Below are 26,365 nucleotides of genomic sequence, written 5' to 3'. Positions count from 1 at the left end.
CCCTGTGATTCAGCTTTTCTTATCATTGATCAACGAAGCAGGATTTTAGCAGGGCCATCTGACAGGCTGTGTGGTCATTCTCAGTGGGAAGAAGCCATGAGTTGGGGCACTTCATTACAGAAAACTATCCTGCAGAACAGCCTTCTTGTACACTGGGGAGTGAACTCCATGGTCAGCCTCATTCTTTCCTAATACCATTACTCTAGAATGTTCATGAAGAAAAAAAAAAAAAAACCCACAAGGAGCAACCTGTTTTGCTAGAAAAAGCACCGAGGCAAAATTAGACATGTTTGAAATCTGCAAAAACAAGAAAGCAGAGGGATCTGCTCCTTCCTATTTATTCTAAGGCTCCAAATTGAAGTGGTTCAGTCAAAGTTCCTTGAACAAAACAAATTATAGACAGCTCATATACAGCAGGTAGATGCTTGCAGGATCATTCTCATTTCTTAGTTTTAAACTATTTTAGAAAAACACAACCCGCAAAACTACTATTACCATCCATTCTAACTGCAATCTATTAAAAGAGCATTATGGTAATAACCTGTAAAAGGTCAGACTCAAATTAAGTGATTTGAAAAATCACCAAATATTTTTGTAAGAACTTTTGGGGGTCTTATTGAACCCTGATATGAACTTTCTCAACAGTAATGATGCTGCAGGAGCAAGTGCGTTTCCCTTGTACTCTGTGTGACAGTTTCCACAAAACAAAAAATTATTCACAGAAAAGCTGGGTATGTTCTACACATTCCACCACAGTTGTGCTAAATATCGACAGAAATTGCCAAAGTTACTATGAAACAGTAATACTGAAGCAACATCATTACACTATTGAGATGACCTACTGCTGGTCACACTTGAAAGCAAGGATTCTCTCCAACTTTCTTAAGTGTATGGCCCACATCAGGACTATCTCACTTACTTTGCCTCTATTTAGCTCTCTGAGCTTTCTAAAATCTGCAACACATTTATAATTTATGTGTGAGGTGAACGGGCCATGGCTTTGGCAAGGGAGAAAGATATCAAGAAATGTATCTCGTTTAAGCAATGAACTGATTCACACTGAGGCCAAGAAGCTGAAGCAAAGGCAGCCCCACCAAAAATTGTGACTTGGATCTTGGAATGTGCAAGTCTAGGCATTAGCAGCAGGGTGATTTTTTGTTTTAAAAAAACCTGCAAGTCAGCTTCCTAAACTTTAACTTGATCACTAAAGATATAGTTTTTTAGGGACCTCTCTTTTAGGCATGGCTGCAGGATGCAGGTGATGTCACTTCAGAGCAGACAAGTGGGTGGGTATTTCTGAGGTTTTATGCACCAGTGTCTGCTGTAATGAACTGACATGTCCATTGCATTGTACTGAATGTGCTAATGCTGATACTGGGTATCCTGGTGACACTGAGGCTTTCTTAGACAACTTCTCCCCATGAGAAACAAAACTCTGGGTAATGGTAAGTGGGACAAAACCAGGAGTCCAAAGCCAGAACCAAAGAGGCTTAGGAGACAGTTCACTTGGTATAGGTAAGTGTACCATAGCAAGGAACTTATCTTTTGCTTTTATGTGGTACATTCACATCAGTATCTGGGTAATGCAGATTAATTTGTCTAATAAATATTAGTTAAGACACATGTACTGTACTAGATAGCCTTCACTAGAAGATATAAAGTTATAAATTATAGTAGAAATAAAAAGGGATAATATAGATACAGACATCTAAAAGCTATAAATTTGCAACTGGTATAGCCTAATACCAGATTCCCACATTTGAGACAGGAAGTTCCAGATAGGAAAAGCTTTTTTCAACAAGTTCTGATCACATAAACACACAAAGAATCTTTAGATATGGAATGAGGATGGACCTCAAAAGGACCATTTGGCAGGTGTATGCTCTTCCTTGAAGGAAAGTTTTCAACAGACAGAGCAGGAAAGCAGGGGTCATGTCTGCCCCATAATTATCAGTTTGATATAACAGAATACACTTTCAAAGCTACCAGAAATGACATTCCCCAGTCACTGAACAATGGGCATCATGTAGCACTGACAGCGACCTTCCTTTTATCACTTGCCATATTTGCAGATTAGTATCTATATATTAGTATCCATATATATTATATATATATATTAGTATCTATATAACTAGGTGTCTCATTAAATTTGTTATCAAATCTGATATACAGCATGCATATCAGGATGGAAAATAATTTGCTGAAAGGTCTTGCAAGCCCTGTATGCTCAGGTTCACACTTCCACAAAACTTTCATGTTTCATATTCCTGTAAGATTTAATGCACCTATTCCTTACAGTACTGGGAAATTTATTTATTTAAAGTCTATTAACTAAGCAAAATGGTGCACTAACTTTTTCTAGCTTCTTGACTGACCACCTGATTAGTTCCAAGTCTGCAAAATTCAAGGAAGTAATGGCTTGACATCTTTTTTTTTAAACAGTCACTGGGTAATTTCCTGTCAAAAATTGTTGAGCCTCTGTAGATAACAGCTTCAGATTCATAAATTTATCACACACAGTCATATATCAGCTGAAATAATTGGTTTTCTTTTTCATTCATTTCCCAGGCAGTCATTCAAATCATTACTGTTGACAATGCTTAGTTGGCATATCTTTATCCAAGCAACTTTTTTTAAGCTCATTCTTAAAATAACCTCAACTTAAGATTATCTTTTTGCAAGCACAGTTGTATTTAGGAGCACAAATAAATGCTTCTCTATCTGCCAACAACATAAATTTGTCCTCAATTACCACCCTGTAGCCCAATTTCTACCTCAAAGGTACAGATCAGAGACATCACCTAAAGCTGAGCTGGAAAACGATTACATTGTGTAGCAGTCAGCACAGACCAATCCACAGCAGTATAAAAAACCTTTTCCCCTCATGAGGCAAGAACCACTTAGCACTGGAGATGGTTTTATCTACTATAAGAAATCAGAAATTTTTTATATCAGTCAAACACCTTGTATACTAACTACCCATATGAGCACAAAGTGTGGGGCTGATGAACTAACTAAAATCTGATACCACAGGATTTTAATTTCAGCAGTCTAAGCTTGCCTTCATATAATTTAGCTAAATACACAATTTATGTACACAATTTTTTCACACATTTACATGCACCAAGACTATGAAATGGAAAACATAAACCACAGCAGGCTGTCTTCTGCCTCAGGACACTGCATCAAATTATGAGCACAGCACATCTTAAAGCCTTCTCTATAACAATTTAATTTTTCTTAGGCACATGCTTGGTCACCTACAAAAGAGTTTATTAGCTACTTCAAAACATTGCAATATTTCTTTCTGTATCTAAATTATTCTGATGGTTTCAGTTGGGATAAAGTAATTTTCTTTCCAGTAGCTGGTACAGTGCTATGTTCTGGATTTAGTATGAGAAAGATGCTGTTAGACAAGGACTCCTCAGTTTGCCATGCTCTGCCAGTGAGGAGGTGCACGAGACCTGAAGTTAGCTAAGGGATGTTCCAGCCCACAGAAATCATGCTCAGTACATGAACTGCTCTAAGCTGTGTGGGTGCTGCTGGTCACTGCTTAGGGACTGGGGGGGCATTGCTCAGCACATGGTGAGCACATTTACTGTGTATCACTTGTGCTTTGTTGGGGGGGTGGGGATAGAGGGAGGGGTTCCTCTCTCTATTTTTATTAACTAAGAAAGTTCAACAGAAGTAGAATAGTAACTAACTGCATCTGCAGAAATAAGATTCCACTCCAAACATCTGAATCCAGACATCTCTCATTATCATCAATGGTGGTCAATGCAATCAGAGGAGTCTGGGGAGCAATTCCATTTGCTCTGGAGGCTCATTAAATAAATCATTCTCTAGACACTATTGACTGTATAGGCTAGATTTCGATTGGTCATAATGGCAGTTTATAATCCAAGTGTAAAGAGAATGTATACTTAGGAGAAAAGAAATTTAGTATGTCTGTATCAAAACTGAGAGAAATCCATACTTACATGTATACCACAGCACTACATGTGTGTTACAGATTTACATAGAAGAGTGATGAAGACTGGCCAGGGACCCAAAGTCCAAAAACTTATTTCCTACTGCTAGTTCAAGCCCTATCAATTCCCTAAACAAGAATGCTCTCATATGATGTTCTACAATTTTATTTGAATTTTACCCTAATCCTCAGACTTTCAAACATGGCAGCATCACTCAAAGAGATTCAGTGACTGAAAAACTGAAAACAATCCCTTCAACCAAAGTGACACAGTTATCAAAATTTGATACAACAGTGACAAAAACCCCTGGCTTTTACTGAGACATGGTTAAACCTTTTGGATCAGTGACAGAACAAAAGGATATTAAGTCCCTATCACATGTTTCAAGATGTCAGCAAATCCTCAATATAAGTGCAAATTTAAAAAAATTGATTTATTTTCTAGATTAATTGATGATTGGGAAAAAAAATCAAATAATTCTTAAAATAAAATTACAAAGAGACTGAGTAATGAATAAATTTCCTCAGGCTTGTAAGTATGCTCCTTATGTCTACTCTAGAAACATATACACTTAGCTTTTTTGAGAGAGTCATAAAAGAATGACAAAAGCAAGGCAATGAAACACAAAACAGTACATGGATAGTTGATGTTTATTAACCCTCTTGAACATAGAGTAAACCAGATATTGGTGCTCTCCTAACAGCACAGTTTGGCTCAAGATCACTGGCATTCTCTCTCTAAAACCTCTGCTGTAAAACCAGATTTTTTTATTCATTAACAAGACAATAAAAGACAAAATCACATTTTAAGATAATGATCAAACAGAAGTGCAGAAAACCAGGTATCAGCCCTTGTTGTCATAATAAAGAGAACTGCTTACATACAAAGAGCATTTGATATTTTATCTTATGCAAAGTGCACTATAATCAAGACATATTTCAACTCTAAACCGCAATTACAAGAGCCTTTCTGCTCTCAACAAAAGAAAGCTTGTTTCAAAAATACACAAGACTATTTTCCTATCCTTTTAGTTTTTTTCTGACTAAAAGATTACTTGACTGCAGAGAAAATGGGAACAGAAGAATAAAGAAGTTCCACTACCAGACTGCTCTGAACTGTTTCAGAAGAAGTAATACACATCTCATTTTCAGTGCCTGCTGTAAACTTCTAAAAACAGGGAAATAACTGTGGTAACAAAGTACAAGAAGAAGCCCAACTATTGTAATTGATTTTTTTTAAAAAAGTTTGTCAGAATTCACTATTATTGCCCCAGTTCTCTTGATCCAAATTCAAAACCATTAAGTACATGGAAAAAAAAAAAACTAAATAAATTGGAATTTAAACAGCAACATTTGCCATAAAGACCACGTTTCCACTCCTACATGTATAGCAGGTGACCAAAAGAAAAACAGGGAAACAGAAAACAAATGAACAAACAAAAAAAAAAAAAAACAAAACCCCAAAAACTCCACAAAAAACCCCATATTGAAGGACATTTTGTTTTTCTTCTTTGTAAGTGGACTTAAGAGGGAATGCAAGGAGATGTAAAAGCCTACCCTATGGAATTGAGTTTCACAAGTAAAAAGCATTGTACATTTCATACAAAATTAGAATCCAACCTTCTTTCAAGAAGTAGTAACACTTTGTAGCAACACTAGTAGCAACAATAATGTTTAAATACTTGAGCCCTATCATCATTTCCCTTTCCTAAATCTTAATATATTAAATTTCCAAAACATAAATGGCACACAGAACAAATAATGTATGAAGAGCTGTTCTGTCTTTATTCATGAGATCCAAGAGATTTCAAAGACATGAGGCAGAATGTTAAATCAATTCTGAAAGCAGAAGTACATTTTTATTTACATTGTGCCTATTGTGATATATCAGCAGAGTGCACATTTGATACAATATGCTGCTTTTCTGGAATGATTGAATATGAAACACAGCCATGATTTATTGGCTGAGTATAGACTGAATATGACAGCTATATGATGTTACAGCAATTACATGGACATTATCAAAAAAAGTATTCAGAATCCTGGGTTTTGTTTTTGTAAACAGTTTATACAATTCCAGGATATCTGAATTTTTGATAAAATTATTTTAAAGCATTGTTTCAACAAAGAGTATCAAGATTTAAAAAAATTCTATCAAAACTTTTCTGTTCAAAAAGCACAGGAACAAAACTGGAAGACACCTGCTGTGTCATTCAGCTTGTCCTGGTAGGTAGATGTGGATGAAAAGATTTGCATCTCAAAAACCACTAACCCCTGTCTAGAACTTGGGGTAAATAGCCAAAGAGCTTAAATACATTACCAGTGGTGTGTGCAGCAATGTGCAGCAGGCATTTTTCAGGAGATGGTTACAGCTGTATGGTTCAGAAGGTATTCAAAAGAGTCTGCTAAAAGCTCTATATTTAGTGACACTCAGATACTTCACTATCCCTAAACTTAGAAATTTATCAGCCACATAGGCAAATCCATCTATTACTTTTCTTAAAATGTCATGGAATGACTTTCTTGCTGCTGCTGCAAAGGCCAATAAAACAGAAACCTCTTCTGACAAGTACAGTCCATCTACGCTGAAGATGAAGTGCAAGGACTGACAAGTGATTCTAAACTACAAAAGGAATCTTAGAAAATTAAAGGTCTGGCTTCACCATTCATTTTTATACATGCAGTTCTAACAAGACACTACATCAAGCAGTATCTAAAGCAATGTGTGTTGCTGAGAATAAAATAAGTCATAAGAGAGCAGATTCTGATCTAAATTAGTTTTAGTACAGGAAAGATAATTATTGCTTTCACTCTCTTCACTGCCAGAACCTTATCACCAACCAGCTCATACATTAGATTATTAAATGCAGATTTCTGTGTCTAATATGTAACAACAAAAAGTGATCCTCTTTCTTTTTATGGTAGCTAGCACAGTTAAACATCACTAAAACTATGCCAGCACTGTTAATGCCCTGGAAGAGAGATTATAGCTAGAGCTCTTCTCTACCCCTAAGACATGCCACAGGCTAAAAGACTTCCCAAAATCTTCCCTTTTAACATAATTTAGAAGATCATTTTTAACAGGTTAAAAAAATACTGAACAAATTAAAGCACTTTAAAGTGCATAATCATAGCCAAATGTCAGCATAACTTCGGCATTACAACAAAGACTGCAGAATTTCAGTTTCAACTAGAATAATTGGGAAAATTGAAAAGGGGACTGAGTTTGATGTGAAAGAGTACATATTTTTAGTATCATTTACTACTGTGTTTCCTCAAATATTTATGTGCACACTATAGCCTTCATGTATATTACAGTCTAATACTCTTCAATGTTTTCTAGCACCTCATCTTCAGTTGGGATTCATTGGACTAACACCAACGAAACAAAAATATGGTGAAAAATAATGGGTCTATACCAGATCCATTTCATTTAAGAAATACTACTTTAAGACTTTTAATCTGTTATGCAAACTCTAGTGGTTTTTTAAGTAGAAGTTTCTATAACAAAAATACTCTCTTAAGAAAAACAGTTACAAAATGAAACAGATTTTTGTCCATATTCCTGAACTGATATGCTGGTTTTTAGCTTCAAAAAGGAAACTTTCAGAGGAAAATACACAGAGATATGATTGAGTTTAATCTGCATCTACATTAGCTACAGGGCATAATTAAAACATAATTATGTCCCAAAGACATTTCTTCCTTAGCATCCTTAACTTCACTGATAAACCTGTAAGCACCCTCGATTTAAAAGGTCAGGCAATGCTGTTTAAAATAAATTCTTACAAGCAAAAGGTAAAAAAGGGTTTGCTTTGTTTTTATTCCTTCTAGTGCTCAGAACTTCCAGTGTGTCAGTCAAAATACAAATTATATGCAAACTGAAAGAAAACAGTATCAAGTGAAGCTACAGATTATTCCCCTGCCAAAAGGAACTGGTGCAGCATCTACCCTTGAAGGGGTGTGCATGTGTATTTATGTATTTATCTTTACATAAAGTTGTAAGTTAACAGTACCTTTACAGTGTTGATTATATATATAGCATATGGGCAGAAATAGTGAAAAAAAAAATTACTTTCATCTTACTTTCCTGAAATAAGTGGAACGTGTACTCTTATATTCACATCTAATTTTTCATCATCTGACTTATGTGTCAACTGAAATTGTGATGTGCTCTGTTTACTTGTCTAATTTGGAACCAAAAGTAAAACAAACTATAAGAGAAAGCCACAGAACAAGTCTGTATTATTTTGTTTAGTAAAGAGGTTAGAGCAGCAATACCTACAAACATATTTGTGTGAGAACTGTGAACAATGTAGATGTTACTGGTAAATCTCTTTGCAGCAAAGTCAGAATTTTTTATCCATCAGGAAAGGAGAAATGGTTATCAACTGCTTTGTAAAACTTGTACTATTAATCACATCAGGCAGCAACATCTCCAAATGCAACACGGCATGTTATTTTAATGACAGCAATTCCATACCATTATTTATATCTAAGTGCTAATAAAAATCATTATCTGATGCAAACAACTTTAAACAATTTTGATTTGATCTCACGATGCTTAATTAAACAGGAAAAAACCAGCTATCTCTAGCTCTGATTAGACGAGCTAATTTTCTGCAGTCTTTCCAGAATCACTGTGTGATTCTGTGACACACAAGACTAAACACAAGTAACACTGACAACCCTATCAGGGACTTCCCTCTAGCCACAGTTATATCTTTACAGGCATTGATAATCATCTCTACTACTGATACTGCAAGGAAGGAATCTTGTCCCAGTTCCTTCCTATGATCTAGCAGAATTTAACAGGACTCTGCAAGAACTTATTGAAGTATGATCACAAAAACATAGAATCATTTATGTTAGAAAAGACCTTCAAGATTGAGTCCAGCCATAAATTTAACACTGCCAAATCCAACACTAAGCCATGCCCCTAGGCACTCTCCTTCTTGGAATACAATCAAATGCAACCCCGTGAGCCTGTGTTCTCAGTCCTCTCACTTCCAGAATCCATTACAGATCTCCTTCCTACTGCTGTAGTCAATAGACACACACAACAAATTGACAAAACCACACCATGCAGACCAGTGTGTCAATAATCCACCAACAGGACTCCAATGAGCTTTCAAAATTCTGAAGCACTCCACAAGAAAGGGGAACAGGATGCTAGCAAACATAAGCAAATGTGCCCAGGACATGAAGGACACACAGGACAAATTCCCACCTATAAAACACAACTGTAGATAATAATATATGACAGCACAAATCTTATGCAGACATAACATACATACTGTGATAGCTATAAAGCCAAAAATAACCCAATTTTAATGGCAATTGAAGCTTATTTTCATTCAGCTAAAGAAGGATATTATGTTTTTATGATTTGATGAGTCTAAACTCAGTGGCCAGATGACAGAGGTTTTTCAAGAAAATCCTACTTGTCAGGCTCAGCTCCAGCTATTCATGTGGAGCCAAATGGTGAAGAGCAATAGCTGCCCACAAGGAAAGTCCTCAGGATTTTCAGTTATTTTAGTCTTACTCCTCACTGCTAATTAGGAAATTACCATAGCCAAAGGAAAACAAAACAAAATCTCTTTCCAAATCCAACCAACAAGAATACTACTAATTCAGCTTGATTTAAATGTAACACCAGAAACCCATGTATTTATAACTTGAAGTCATGCTTTTAATTCTCATGCCAGGTTGTATAAATTTTTACGATAAAACAAATTCTCTCAAAACATCTCTTCTGCACATTGCTTATTAAAATACAAAAGGGACTCCAGCCTGTTCTCTTCAGCCAGGATCAAGGCAGCTCATCAAACTCAGCAGCCATCTGTCTTCATGTGAATATCACCCACAAAAACAGTTTTGTCCCATTTGAACAACACACCTCTTCTCCTCCAGGCTGCAATTTGTATGCAAAAAAAACCCACTCAGGAATTATATGAAAGGAGTAGATCTCCTGATGTTTGACTCACTGATATTAAGCTGATTTCTGGAAATCAACATGAATCATTTTTTAACTTGGTGTTCAGTGTATCACTGTCTCAGAGGCTGTTCAATTCCTAACAAGCATCTCAAAATATAACTCAATATCTTGGTCAACTCACTTTGCAGTTATGCATAAATATTCTGATTTCATAGACTTGGCTTTCTTTTCTTTACCTAGCTCTTTTCTTTACCCTTTGGGGTTAAAATTCAAACTAAATATTAATTTTTAGTTCAAGCCTACATGCCTAGTATGCAGGCCTTGGATGATCTACTTACTGTCTTGAGACTCCTAACAACTGCACATTACTGTATTTTTCTTTGAACTTGCATTGAAAGAAAAGATTTAATGTAAATTAAACAGTATGATTGGGAATAAAAATGAGTCATGCAAATGAAAAATGCATTTTCACGTTTCTTTTGACAATTAAATCACTTAATGTCTGTTATTAAAGAAATTTCAAGAGCTAACTTTGTAGAATACAAAACACATTTTGAAACATACTGTTTGAAACATACAGTTATACTACATAAGTGTTGCCATTCAACATATAATAATGTTATGAATGGAATGCAATTTTGCCAAAAACCACTCAAAATCTTTAAAATTCACCTGTTCTATTTCACTACAGCTAGAGTATGAAATAGTAAATTCCAAATTTACAAAGACAAATACAGAAGTGGTTCTACTGAAGCTAATTTTTACAGTCATTGGTGGAAGGAAAAAAACTTTGTGATTTTATGGTAAGTTTAACACAAACCCACAATTTAAAAAATAATATGAATATCTAGGCCCCTGATAAGCAACAACATGAAAATGAAAGCAACAACAACATTCTTTACTATACTAATGCTTTGTTACCATGACATAGTCCTTCACTGCAGAATTCAGGAAATAAGATATTACTGCCAATACATGCTGCACTTTTATTACAAGTTTGTTTTATATGTCCTAGAAGAGAAAACAAAACCTTCTTCAAGTTCTATTTCAGTCTTTATACATCTCAGGAGTATTCAAGCCTGGCCAGCTATTTACATTACAGTACTACTGATGTACAATTTTTTTAAAATGAAATTTTAATCCATATAGATGCATTTCAACTTTACCTTTATCTCTTGAATGTTAAATATTGTGGCTTGCTGTCCAAAATGTCATTCTAGCCTGCAGATTTGTACAGTTTAAATAATTAAAGAACAAAAATAGCAGATAACATTCAATTAGAGAATTATAATTAAAAATATGAGATAATAAAGATCATTTTCTGATTTATGAATCAAAACTTTCCAAAAATAGTAGCCAGCAATACCCAATATAAAGGAGGCAAGTAAGAAAAAAAAATCTAAGAGCAAAGCAACCCAGAAATCTCTAAGAAATGAGAGATGAAGATATCAAACCCAAACGTAACCCACTGACTGATAGAGAAAACATTCCTGAGGATTTGAGCAGGTGGAGGTTGTTTTAAAGAACCCCCATATCATCCAAGCATTGTAAATTGCACTGGGGATAGTTGTGTGTGCTTAAAAACACCGACCTGAAGATTGCCAAGTGCCTACTTCTACTGTCATTTAAATACAAAGGGCTTTTTAAATAATTGTATAGACTTAGAACACATTAGAGCATAAACACTTCTAATTTACCTCTATACATTATATTTGTTTATTCCATACTATCTTGTCTCCCTCTAGTGGCTGACTCTCACAAACACGGGCTTCCACCTGGCTTCAGCCCTTCTGCACAATCACAGGGTAATTCAGGCTGGACAGGACCTCACGAGGTCCCCAGTCCATGCTTCCCCTCAAAGAATTTCTGGTTGGCCTTGGTAGAAACATTCATCACCAGCTCTTTGCAATCAAGGTAAAAGCTCACTCCTGAATCCAGCCTCAAGAAGCTCCTAAGATAATTTGTAAAAGAAATCAAAGAGCCAGGAAAATAAAGTCACAGGAACTATCATTTGGGATGTATTGTCATCCCAAAGTTTCACTCTTTTTTAGCAAAGTAGGAGACATATTTCTTTGCATATTGATGCAGTATATGGCTGTCACATTATCTGTCCTCAGCTTCATACATGACCACCATGTGTGGAAGAAACACGTAGAATATATCAATGATATCAACTCAAGTTCAAAAGCTTCATTGGGAAGGGTTTGCTTCTTCACCAATAACAGACCCTGAGCAAGGTTGAATTTGAGTGAACTTTCCTCTTCCTTCTTCCAGAAAAACATCTGTCATGAGGACCTTCACTGGCAAGAAGGGATGAAGAGGCTTACCTCAGACAACTAAAAAACAACCTGCTCCTTGCCATTTGCAATCAACTGCAATAGGAAACAACATAATAGAAACAATATAATAACTTACTGCAATAGAAACTACAGTAAGTTAATCTGGAAGACTGAGTCAGGATGAATAAGAGGCTTTGCCAGCCTGAGTGCCACCACATCTCTAAAGAGTCCCACAACACAGGGGCTAAAGAGCCATAAGAAGTCACAGAAGACAAGAAAGCTGTTCTATCACAAGGATAATTTTGTAAATATAGTAATACTTCAGTTTTGGAGATTTATTGAATAAATAAACCCCCACGCTCTTGCACAATTTTAATATGTGCTTCAATAGCTTATGCAACAATAATTAAAACTAGTGCAATATCAAACTGCAGCACCAAAGGAATTACTTTTCAACACAGAAGTGTATAACCAGCAACTGTTACTTCTGCACAAAGAGGTAAAAAATCAGAGTACTAGAAGAGGGCATTTTGTACCACCATACACCAATAACTGCCTAGAAAAAAGAACATGTATCACAAGTATATGTAGCAATGGGAAGCAAAAAGTGAGGAGCTGCCTTAAAGCCTTCCATCTGTACAAAAATCTCAGATCCAGGCTATTAACTAAAGAAGTAACTGAATAACACCTTAAAGAAACTGATTCTGCATTCCTTCCTTCCTTTGTTTGAAATACTGCATTATCTTTCAACTCCTCCTTTTCACATTCACATGTTAATCATACAAAAATATCTGAAAACAGTAACAAACTCCACTACAATGATATCTGTTAGAGGACTTTATTTTCAACTATGAAAGCATTTTTACATCTGCACGCTAATTATTTAATTTGTCTTGTCATCTTACTATCTTTGTGTATTTTTAAATCACACTGGAGTTACATCCCCCCACCATTTTTTGGTGGTCTTTTTTTGGACAAGGTTGGGAGTTACTTTTTAAGCAAGAATAGTGAAAGAATCTATGAGAATCAATATTTTTAGAGTAAGATTTCAATTTATAGAAAAAAAACCCAGTCTTAAAATAACACTGAAGTTATGAAGCCAACTGGCACAACCATTCATTCAGAAGTAATGCATCTACCCCTATCTGGCAGTTAATCCTTTCATCTGAAAAACAACAATTTACCATTTAGGCACTCTTAACCTAGCAATTTGCAGAGTAATTTTAATTGCAGTGCCTAAATTAGAAAATGTTTTATTTTGCATTCTGCATTTATCCCTGTTGTGAACATGCCAATACATGACCATTCCCTCTCCCACTCCACCAACAGAGCATCTCTACCTTCTTTCTTTGCAGATGTTACTTGATTTTTTGCCCACTGACTACATGATTTCACACTTCATTCATACCTCATGGATTCCTCTCTAAAGGTAAAATACAACTTCTTAAAAGCTTTTCTACAGTGTTTTTATCAATGAGGCCTGAGGTATGCCTCAATCAGTTATTCAGAGCACACATGGAGCTCTTTTTGGTGCAAATTGTCCATATGTCTATGGCTCAGCCTGGAGACCATGCTTAGCCAGTTTGCTGCTAATGTGTTCATGGTAACTTCCTTCCTGCTGAAGACTGAAGGTGTGTGCCAAGAATTCCTAGGATGGAAAATTGCCATAGATGTTGCAGCTATTAAAGACAAAAATGAACAAACAATTTTGAAATCAGAACCATTTCCAGCAAATTGAACACTCCCTCTCTGCAATGTAAGAGTCAGTAGGTAATACAACATTAACCTTAATCTTTACAAAGTATCATGCATATATCTTCACAATGCTCCAGTAAAATGAAACAGTGTAATTAATTATCTCCACTCTACAGGACAGGAACAATGGCACAAATGCCAGAAAATAAAAATGTCAAAAGAAGAAAATAGCAATAAGAATTGCATTAATCTTCCTTTTTTCAGGATATTAAACATTGTATGACACTACTGTGAAAAATCACAGGCCACCAACCTCAGTTAGAGACATGAAAAATTAGTTTTCTCTTTTATTCAATATTGAAGCTGGTTATCTAGAACTTGAAAAGGACCAAAATTACATGGTTGTAGCAGCTTGCTTGTGAAAAATGTAGTAACCAAACTCCTTGTTTGAGTAACAATGTGCTTTCTAACTCTTGAAGCTAAACACAGGATCATAAAACTTCATTTATTTCTAGGGCCTATCAACAGAGATGCTATAACAGAAAGTCATAACCCTGTGATTGAAAACAGGATGCAAGGTGCATACAGGTCTTCATACATGTGCATGTACATATTTGGCCAAAGCACAAGTAGGTGGAATCAGATGTGTTCTCCCAATATTTTTTGAAAACAGAAATAACTAATGTGATACTGTTTTATCATTTCTAATAGTTTGTTTTAATTCTTTCAGTTCTTTTACATACAGGATATGTCAATTGAAAATTCTGGATTTTCCTGAATTCAGGTAGTGCTGTGGGTTGATCCTGGCTGGATGTCAGGTGCCCACTCCCCTCCTCAGGTGGACAGGGGAGAGAAAATATAACAAAGGACTCAAGCACACGTTGGGATCACTCATCAGTTACTGTCACAGGCAAAACAGACTTGGGAAATGTAATTTATTACCAATCAAATCAGAGGAGGGAAATGAGAAATAAAAACAACTCTTACAACACCTTCCCCTCATCCAGGTTTGACTTTACTCCTGATTTTTCTCCCTCCTCCCAGAGGTGGTGCAGGTTGACAGGAAATGGGAGTTCACCACACATTTCTTCCACTCCTTCCTTCTCAGGGGAGGACTCCTTATATTCCTCCCCTGCTCCAGATTGGGGTCCCTCCCACAGGAAACAATGAACTTCTCCAATGTTGAATCTTCCCACATGCTAAAGTTTTCACAAACTGCTCTAGCATAGCCCCTTCCATGGTGTGCACTCCTTCAGGAACAGCCTGCTGCAGTCTGAGTCCCTATGGGGTCCCAAATCCTGCCAGCAAACCTGCTCCAGAGTGGGCTCCTCTCTCCATGGGGCCACAAGTCCTGCCAGGAGCCTGTTCCAGCATGGGCTTCCTACTGGGTCCCAGCCTGCTCCAGGCATCCCTCTGCTCTGGCATGAGGTCCTCCAAGGGCTGCAGGTGGATCTCTTTTCCACCTTGGCCCTCCATGGGCTGCAGGGGCACAGCTGCCTCACCAGGGGCTGCACCAGAGGCTGCTGCAGGGGAATCTCAGCTCTGGCACCTGGAGCACCTCCTGCCCCTTCTTCTTTTGCACTGACCTTGGTGTCTGCAGAGCTGTCCCTCTCACATATTCCCACTCTCTTCTCAGTGGCTGAAGTTGTTATTGTGAAGGGGATTTTTACCCCCTTTTCTCAAATATCCTATCCCAGAGGTACTACCCACCACTGCTGATGGGCTCAGCCCTGGCCACAGGGCTCCTCTTGGAGCCAGTTGGCTTTAGCTCTGTTGGACAATGGGGGAAGCTTCTGGCAACTTCTCACATAACCTAACCCTGCAGCCCCGTGCACTACCATGGCCACAGAAACCCAACACAACTAGAAATTAATTGGCAAGGTTTACTGCCACTCTTCTGAGATGTTCTTGAGACCTTTGTTAAAAAAGTCTCCTTTTAAATCAAATTATATTTAAGGTACTAGATAAACAGAGGTTTAGATACTCATTCAAATCATACCTTTAAATCCCTTTCGCCTTTCCAAAAAATTTGCAGAAAAGTTGACCTATCTTCTGGGTCTTGAAAGAGGCATATGTACCATAATTCATTTTAGTCAATCTTATTTTTTCCCCTGTATCTTCTATAAATAGGAATGGCCCAGAGAACCTAAGGTAAGGAAAGATTGTCTACCAAGCACTCCAAAAATACTTCACGGTACTCTGGAAAGCTGAGATCTCACAATATTAAATACAAAGTATACTCCACACAAAACAGATAAAGTCTGAAACTCTGCTCTAACACATACCACAGGCCAGGCTTCAGAGAAGGATGAGGGAGGAAGCCTGCTTCATAGTACCTGAATTGTTCAAGATAAGGAGCAGTCCACAATCCTCCAAAAATTAGACACTATATCTTCCTCACCCACAATACTCCCAAAAATGTTGGCAAGAGTGAGGCCAATGACTAATATGTCAGTAATACCTCCCGTTGCACTGAATAGTATTTTCTCACTATTTCCTTGAACACATTCTTCTGTCTTCTGTCCCCAGTTTCTTCTTTCATTCTTCAACTGTAAATTTGCTAAGGCAAGACTACTTCACACAGAGCTGTCCAACTAATGTATTTTTTTAATAAACAACAAAAAAGTTTAACCTTGTCTTTCAGACAGTACTGGGTTTGGTCACTCATCTGCTTGGTGAATTAATTTAGTCACATAGTACCTGTATTTCATAAAGGACACTGGTTTCCTAGTAACTTACTGGTAAGGTTTTTCTAGTCCACACTTATAAAAGCCTCTTTATGGTTTGCCTTTTTTACCCACAGTTCAGGTCAATACTCAACAAAATTACTAAAACTGTAAGCAAAGAAACCAAAAAAAACCCCTCCCACCTTTAAAAAGGTGTACTTTTTGCCCAATTTTCTACTCCAAAAAGCATCTATTCAAATCTGTAGCACAACGTGCACATTAACTACATCCCCACATTTACATTTTGTTCAATTACCTTATCAGCATCCACTTTTCCTCTGATAAACTCTTTCTTCCAGAACTCCAGGGCCTGTTCCAGCGTGAGGCCGATGCCTTTCAGGAAGAGCCCGTACTGCATGCGGCCTCCGTGACGGAGGTGGTGGCTCTCACGGAGGGCTCTGTGCAGCTGCCTCATGCACAGGGGGAATGACTTCACAGAGAGCTGACAGGAGAAGAATTTCTGTTTAAGGCATACTGATCATTTAATTCATAGGATATGTGTTTACTGCGATTATTAATTAGCTCCACTTGAAAATGCCAATGGCTGGCAGAAAAGATAGGCATGTACAGAGAGCCCTGGGACTGAATTCATAGCACAAGTGAGTCCATAAACTATCCAACTGAACAACCATCTCAAGAACAAAATCCAGAGGACAGAGTAACACAGCTGGTACTATCAGACTGTCTCCAACTACAAAGTTACACAGTTTAATTGCTGTCAGGAAAAATATACCCACACTTGCATTACAGTATTTCTTGACTCTGCTTTTTTTTAGCATCTGGAATGAAAAAATTACCTTTTACAGAGTTTTGGGGGTTGGGGAAGGGGAGGGGATTTTAATTCACTGCCAGAGAAACACTATCATGTTTAAGATGGATGCTGAAAACACACGGTTCCTAAAATTTGGATGAAGGAGTTATAGTATGTTTTGACTGGACTCTGTGCAATTTATGCATGGTCTTTTACATCCCATGTTTTACTTCAATTTTATTTACTTCCTTGTTTTCAAAACCCTGCCTGTAAGTCAAAAATCAACAATCAGCATTAGAAAGACTAATACTGCAACACAGTAATCATAAACGTCACAGTTTGCAAGATTGTTAAATAAGAAAATTTTGTTGTATTCTGCTTATAATTATGTTAAGTATTTGTGAAAGTACACAAAATTGAACAGCAAATTAAGCATTTCACTGCAACTGCACTCTGAGTCTGAATCCTGATTAGATGCATTTTCAGCTAATTCTGCTCCATCTTGAACTTCAATGCAATTTCCTTCAACAGTTACAAAGCAAACATGGATAAAAAGAAGATAAAGGCTTTATATTTAGTTTGTACATAGAGTACTTGAATTTAAAAAGTTATACTTCAACATCCTGTATGACTCCAGAAACACAACTTACAGCATCAATTTGCTCTAGAGAAATTTTTCCAGTGTTCTTTTGGGCGCTGTAATCTGGGCCAACATAAGAATGGCTGAAAAAGAAAGTAAACGGTATGGCATCATTTAAAGCAGTTCCAAAATATTTTTAGGTTTAAAAATTCTGAAAGAAAGTAATTTATCAATTATAGGCTGCAAATATTTTGTATCAGACAAAAACTAGAAACCAGGTAATTAGGACTCATAAAGCATGAGTCAAAACAGTGTCATAAAACATTAGAGCAAACATAGCAAAGAAACCCTCTTTCCCTTCATCTGATAGGAGAGGTGAGGGATCATAAAGGGTTTAGATCAGAGAGACCACTGAAGATCATTTAGTCCAACCCCTCCTCAAAATGATGTTTGCTCAGAACCTCATAAAGCTTGCAGGTTGCTTAGGATCTCATAAAGCTGGGTTTTGAGCATATCCAAGGACAGAGAATCATAACTTTCTGAGCAACCTCTTCCAATATTCAACCACTCTGTCAAAAAAAAAAAGGCTTTCTTATGTTTAGGCAGAATTTCCTGTGTATCAGTCTCTGCTCACTGCCTCCTGGCCTATCACTGGATACCACTGAGAAAACTTTCACTCTTTTTTTCCTCCTCCTTATCAGACACCTATTTACATGCACTGATGAAATGCACACAGACACTTCCTGAAATTTATCTCCTCCAGGCTGAACAACCTCAGCTTTCTCAGTCTCTTCTTGTACATACTGGGGAGCCCAGGATTGGTCACAGCCCTGCAGATGTGGTCTCACCAGTGCTGAGCAGTGGAAGGATCATCTCTCCTGACCTGCTGCAAGTGCCCTTCCTAATGCCATGCAAGAGGACTGTCAGCAGTCTTTGCTTCACAGGTACTCTGGTGGCTCACAGCTTGCTGTCCAGCAGGACCCCAAGGTCCTCTTCTGCACTCACAGCCATCCAGCCCTCAGCTTACACTGGCACATGGGGTAATCCTCTCCAACTTCAAGCCTTGCTATTTCCCTTTGCTGAACTTCAGAGGGCTCCTGGCAGCTCATTTCTCCCTCCTGCCCAAGTCCACCTGAAAGGCAGAGCACTCATCTGGTGCAAACCATTCTCTCCAGTTTTCTATCATGTGAGTCTTGCTGAGTACACACTCAATTCCATCACCCAAGGCAACAAAGTAGAAGCTAAAGAAAATAGGACTCCAGGTACTCTACTACGGATTACTGTACTTAATAGATTTTTTTTCATCACATAAAAGGGATAAATATTTTAAAGTATTTAAACCATGTGTGTCTATTTTTACTAATTTTACTATAGAAGCATCTAAATTCCCTCTGGTCACCTGTCTGTTCACTGCCAGAGGTTACTTTTCAACGAGGCCTGATATATTTTGTTCATTTTAAAGGAACTTCCAAACAGGCAACTTGGAAGCATTTGTATCGTTTTTTTGGTTGGTGACAAAATAAACTGGAAACAGTCCCTCCATTTTCAAAAAAGCAAAATGGAAGTGATTTACCAGCTGTATAACATACATACCCAAGGTAACATAAGAATGTACAAAAATACCAGTTGGCATAAATGTGGGGTATAATATCCCTGTTGAAGTACCTTCTTTTGGAACCTTTACTTTTTCCATATTAATAAAAAAGCACAGACAGGAGTGATGGTGATACTGAAGGACTGTTCCACTTACACAGAACAGAGCATACATCAAAAGAAATTTTCAATTTCTCAGTAATTACTCCTAGAGAGCACAGTTTATAAAAACCTAACTTAATTGCTCTTGATCTTCAAATTAAGAAAGGAATACCACTGAGGCATATTTTTAAAACCCCAGTAAGATATAGGGTAATAAAATCATGGAAGGTTATTGGCATTCAGAAGTACCCCCAGCTATGTAACAGTAACAATAACACTGCAATGCTTGTTTTCATTCATTGCTCTTGAACAAAGTTCAATCATATGTAAATAAGCAGAGATATGAAAGCTGTTTTTCCTACTCTGATTTACACTAAAAACAACAAAACATTAAACTCTTCCTATATAATAAAAATTATGAGACTTTTAAAAATCAAAATAAAACATCAGGGTTTGAGAACAGATAGCTCAAGCAGTAGAGCATCGTAGATAATAAGGTGCAGGATCCAGGAACCTAGATCTGCATCCCAATTCCCCATGAAATGGTGCCATGATGGAGCCTCAGCACTTCAATTTCTAATTCATCCAACATAATTTCAATGATCTTAATGCCAAGATGTATGTGTTCAGAAACTGCTTTCATTGCTGACATCCCATATTTAAGTAAATTTCTATTCTTAGAGACATTAAAAATTCTACAAAAAGAAACACCTGAGCAACCTGATCTTACCAGATCTGCACTGAACACGGGCTAGATTAAATCATCTCCAGAGGTTCACTTCAAGCTAAATTATTCCATGATTCTAAACCAGCTCAGTCTAATTGTATGGACCTTCTCCTCCTGCATATGACCACAATAAGAAAAGTCTCCCATACAAAGTGGTAAAAAGCAATCATATCTATAGATAAGAAAGAGACCAGAGCTCTCTACTTACCTTCTTCTACAAATGAAGTAGAAAGCTTATATACATGTACATACACACGCACACACACATATACACACACACACACACATATATATATACCCACACAACTAAGAGGGAGGCAAACAATTTACTCTAATGGTTCACACTTTCAGCAATCTACATAGGTCCCTTAAAAGAAACAAATTAGTACTCCATTCATCAATGACAGCAAAATCTTCCAAAGAGAGCAGGCAGTATAGAATATTTGCAACAAGGAAGGCCCATGCTCTGAGCACTGTAATTTGGAATCTGTTTTTCTTTATAAAGGAGCTTAACAACATTGTACTTGCTATTAAAAAAAAAAAACCAAAACCAACCTTTATAAAAGCTACAACTATTTTTTGTTACTTAGAAGCAACACTAGTCCTATAAACTATGTTCCATGTCATTTATAAAGCTTTTGTTAAGTTGAAGAATTACTTTTAGGGTTTTTTCAAATCCAATCACACAGATGAGGTCTGTTAAAAACCTGTAACCTAAGGCATTCTACCAAAACAATTACTTTAATCTGTATGAAGGAATATAGTCATGCTTTCACTTCATACTACCTGAGATGATTAAGCAGAGGTTGAAGTCTCTCATCAGACTGTATGGAAGGTAGTGATCGTGCTGTCAGCTGGAAGAAAAAATGAGCACAATTTAAAATATTAGCTTAAAAAATCTGATAGCACAAGGCAGGAATTATGTTGGAAGTCACACTGCATTGTTACAACTTTATACAACATTGGACAAGACATAATTTCTCCTATTAAAAATAACTAAGCACAGCCTTCCAGAATCTGAAGGTAGCAGAAATATTTACAAGTTAACAAACAGTGAAAAATCATTTTTCTAAAATTACAATGCTGTTAGAATTAAATAGCAAGACTTCACTGAAAGTGGTATACATTTTTCCAAATATATTTGAACTAAAAGTGATGTTGTGCCTAGACAGCCTTCTACCAATGTAAATATAATTCATGAAGCCATATAATATATAATTTACATTTATATAAAAGCAATTTACATAGTATTTACCCTTATGTGACTTTTATATAAACATGCCTCTGTGCACACTGTTTTCTTTTAAATGGGAATAACATGTTTTACAATTTGATTGTTCTAAATTTTTTTCTTCTAACTCATATGACTAATTAAAACATTCAACTTTTTCTGCAAAAATAAACCTAGCAATCTACAGATCAACAAATACATATCACACTATTGTAGAATATTAATTAATTGGTGTATTAACTAAAAAAACTGGAAAAATACATGTATTAGATTTGTTTAGTATCTGTATATAAGGTGGTTACCTTCACCTATAAAAGCTACAAACATAGCTCTTTGGATAATTCTGATATACTTTTAACTCAAAATACTGAATATAAACATGCATTTCATGATTCTGTGGCTGTCATGTTTCTTAGGCTGTATTTTGAAAACTACCTCTGGACAAAGTAGAAATTTCAAGATATTTCATACTGTATAAATAAACACCAAGGTCTTAAGTATTTTACAGGTAACTCAAAAATAGCATGCAGTACTAATTTATTGAATTATTATACATAATAATTAGAAATATGTAACTCCTGAAAGACCACCCATTCATTACACCCATTTCACAACCTCTGCTGCTGGCAGAAGTCAGACTGGGACCAAATTTGAAACGTGCACCCCAAGCTCACAGCACCATCCACCAAGTAAATGAGAGGAGGTTGGAAGCAGCTGTCTGCCAAGGGAAGGTTGAAGCCACTGAACACAGGGACAGCAGGGAAGGAGGAAGGGGCCATTCCTGCTGCTGAGGGAGCCCTGGACTGCAGCAGTCACTGTCTCACAACACGGCTCTTCTCAGCCCCAGGTATCCCAAATGTACTCATCCGACCTGACTGCTGCAGAAAACATTAACCTGGCACTTTCAGCAACCCACTCACCCTCCTCTTAAAGAAGGCAGCTGTCTTGGCAATTACAGCATGATCCACATTCCCTTGTGTCATGGTTTGACACTGGCACAATGCCAGTGCCCCCATGAGAATACACTCTCCCTGGTTTCTGCTGTGAGATGTGACCAGGAATAAGCAAAGCAGGCCCCCACTTAGAAATAAAGAAAACTTTATTAACTAAACTACAACTCTAAGTAAAAAGAAACACACAAGGAAAATGAAAACTTTCCAAAAACATTTCCTCCTCCCCCCACCAAATCTCCAATACATCCATCCCCCAAATCACCAACTCTCGGTCCATCACCACCCTTCAGACAACCAATTCTCAGTTCATCAAGAGGAGAGGAGTCCTTCTTGTACCATGGGCTTCCCCAGGAAACACCCTTGAAACCTCGTGTGTTTCTGTGTCACTCGTGGCACCACCTGGAGAACATCTGCCATCGTGACCTCTTCCTTTCCTGGCCAGTGCTCTCACCACTGCACACGGACCAGAGCTGCTTCTAGGGTTTTCCTTTTAAGGATGCTCTGTCCTGATCCAAAAAGAGCACAGTCTCACCTTCGGGACACCTGTCCCCCCCCACATTTCACCCCCTGGGGCCGAGGGGCACCAACACTGAACCCTCTTGGTTCTGAGCCATTGCCTCCCCCTGGATGCAGTCTCTGTGTCACAAGGAACATGGGTCTGTCCAAGGCTATAACAAGAAGAGTCCAGCTAAGGCCACTCCATCTCTTCCCACCTAAGATCCTTCTCTACTCTCCCGACATCTTTCACTTGCCCAGACCTTCACACTTGCACATTTCCTTCTTCCATTTCATCTCTATCTCTCTTCTAGGAAAGGTTAATGTTCTGCAAAGTTTGCACTGTCCAAAAAAAGGGTTAAAAGCTCGGGCTCTGCCCACCCAAAACTCCCACAAGCAGCCGGACACCTTCTTGCTGGTGCTCTCTCTCTTCCACCCTTCCACCCTCAGGGCCAGGCCTACCTCACCCTACCGCATGGCTCCCCTCCCCTGCCCAGCCAGCAGCTGAGCCGGGGAGGTCTGACCTGCTTCCCTCAGGGAAACCCAAGAGAGCTTCCTCTGGAGTGCTCTGCTTTTAACCCCTGTGTTCTCAGAGGCGAATCCAATGTCCCCAGTGGCCAAACCAGGTGCCAATATTTAAATCTGAGCACCCATTGGTGTGACCACAGCATCCCAGAAAACTTACTTCCTCTCAAACCATGACACCTTGTTTTATGGAGCCAGACTGAGATGCATATGATATGCTAAAACTTTGGTAAACTCTGCATTTATTCAGAAGTTTCTTTTAATTTAAAAAAAAAACAAAACTCATTTTCCTACTTTGGAGTATTAAAGGTCAATGTAAGTATTCTATATTCACATCTCTTGTAAAGTAACTCTCTAACTTTGTTTTAAACACAATCAGAAAATATTTCTGAAAAGAACTTGGAAGCCTTCTAAACACCAACCAAAGTTATCAGAACAAAGGCAGAACTGCCTGAAATACAATATGTTTCTTTCTCCATTATTAACTTAAGAAATACAGAAAACAGTATTTGTGTGCATACTCACAGAACCACTAGGTTGGAAGAGACCTCCAAGATCACAGAGTCCAACCCATGCCCTAACACCTCAATAAACCATGGCACCAAGGGCCACATCCAGTCTTTTTTTAAACACATCCAGGGATGGCGACTCCATCACCTTGCCGGGAATACAATTCCAGTACTTGATCAGTCTTTGCATGAAATACTTTTTCCTAATATCCAACCTATATTTCTCTTGAAAATTTTCCACACAAACACATAGGTGTAATTTTACATAAGACAAGCATACTGTATTTTCTTCTATGCAGTACTTGAAATATTGCATTTCATCAGAAAAAAAGCATGCATTTATGACAGGATGTTTATGAAAGTCTGACTGGACAATGATGTAAGCAGCAAAAAAAGGTAACATTCAAAATCTGAAAAAGTATCAACATTATTTACTGTTTATTGTATATCCAAGTTGTATATACAATTAACTACATTTCTGTGTAAGCACTATCAATTAACAGAAACACTGCTTTAAAACTAACTTAGGAGACTTGTAGTAATTGAGGCAGAACCAAGACATAGTGATCTTTAACCAAGATTTTTCTTGATGTTGCAATGAAACAATATGGAAGAGGTGACCTATGCCTGGCAGTTTTAAGATCTGCCATTAAAAGGCAAAAAAACAATACTTTGAAGTCAAAGGAGATCTACATGGCCAATATTTTTCTGAATCTGCAAATCTTAGGAGCAAAATTACTCCCCATTTTCCTCTATTATGGTGCCTGGACAAGGTAATGTTCCCTACAGACCACCTTATTTTCACATTATCTGTGAAAATAAGATCTAACGCTTTTCAAATCTTAGAAGAAACACTTAGTCCAGTTATTTCAAATGTTTATTTTCAGGAAGATGTGCAATCCTCATGACACTGCTTTTTTCTATCTACCACTAAAGACAGTTTTCCTTAAACATAGCTGAGGAGACTTCATCAAAATATTTGAACAACTTTGTTGGAAGAGCACATTTTCCACATTTTCCTTCAACTTGCCTGGACTATTAAAAAAAAAAAATTCAAGTATAAAGTTTGTTCTTATAACCTAAACTTTTTATTGACAGAGCCACATTGTAAATAAAAGCAGCTTTGACAAAGGTCATGGAAAATAATTGCTGGTGTTTTTAAACTGTTAAGAATTTTATACATTCCAAATTGAGATTCTGAAGACTTTTTCCAATGACTCTTAAATTAAATTTGGACAAATTCCTGCAAGCACTGCCTCGCTTCTACCTCTATATGACACTCAACATAAAGATAGTCATACCAGAGAAAGAAAAGCAAAAACACGACATTTGACATTTTAGATACATGAAAGACATGAAAATGTTGTCAAGTAAAGAGCATAGCTCCATACTGTGATCATGTTGAAGCAGTTTAATTTACAGAGAATATAAAACACTGCTGACTTAAGATAATTCAAGTCCCAAGGCCTGGATGATCAGAGAAGGGGGCAGAGTGAGCTGCAGACACCTCAGAGCCAAGCTGAGCTGGTGACCTCATACCCTCACATTCAGCAATAAGACTGAGGGGTAGTTTTTCCAAAGTTGCCATCGCTCAAGACCTGGCTGGGCATCAGTCTGTGGCTGGGAAGCATTGCTTGTGGGGTGTTTTGGTTTCCTTTTTCATTTAATAAACTGTTTTTACCTCGATCCAGTCATGTCACTGGTCACAAGACCGAAGAGATCAGTGTTTGCCCCTCCACTTCCCCTTATGAGGATGCTGAAGACTGCAGTGAGGTCTCCCTCAGTCTCCTCCAGGCTGAACAGACCCAGTGCCCTCAGCTGCTCCTCACACATCCTTGTGGCCTCCTTTGGACTCTAACAGCTTAATGTATTTCTGGCATTGTGGCACCCAAAGCTGCCCCCAGCACTGGAGGTGAGGCTGCCCCAGCCCAGAGCAGAGTGGGACAATGCCCTCCCTTGCCTGGCTGGCAATGCTGGGTCTGATGTCCCCAGGGCAGGGTTGGCCCTTCTGGCTGCCAGGGCACTGCTCACTCAGATTTGACTTTCCATCATCCAGGACCTCCAAGTTCCATTCCATAGAGCTGCTCTCCAGCCTCTCATCCCCATTCTATGCAACAACCAGGGCTGCCCCTTCCCAGGTGCAGAATCTGGCACATTGCCTTGTTAAATCTCATGGCTGGTGACCGCCCAGCCCTCTCATTTGTTGAGGTCTATACGCAGGGCCTGTGCCCAACTTACTGCCTGACCTGTGTGTGCCCAACAAAGGCACTATGGGCTATTTGGTCCTATTA

At 37.8% G+C, this 26,365-nt stretch overlaps 1 protein-coding gene across 1 annotated transcript in view; it reads right to left on the bottom strand.

Annotated features, from left to right (window-relative positions):
• Positions 1–26,365, bottom strand: part of PRIM2 (DNA primase subunit 2) — an 89,879-nt gene that overhangs the window by 13,701 nt on the left and 49,813 nt on the right. Inside the window, exons 7-9 of the mRNA XM_054630542.2 lie at positions 21,148–21,215; positions 18,010–18,082; positions 16,865–17,050 (exon numbers count right to left, since the gene is read on the bottom strand). Coding sequence (XP_054486517.2) covers positions 16,865–17,050; positions 18,010–18,082; positions 21,148–21,215 — 327 coding nt within the window. The remainder of the gene's footprint in view (positions 1–16,864; positions 17,051–18,009; positions 18,083–21,147; positions 21,216–26,365) is intronic.

The sequence above is a fragment of the Agelaius phoeniceus genome, chromosome 3, assembly GCF_051311805.1.
Source record: "Agelaius phoeniceus isolate bAgePho1 chromosome 3, bAgePho1.hap1, whole genome shotgun sequence".
Taxonomy (NCBI): Eukaryota; Metazoa; Chordata; class Aves; order Passeriformes; family Icteridae; genus Agelaius; species Agelaius phoeniceus.
The sequence above is the reverse complement of the archived record's forward strand: the minus strand, read 5'-3'. Positions and strand labels throughout refer to the sequence as shown.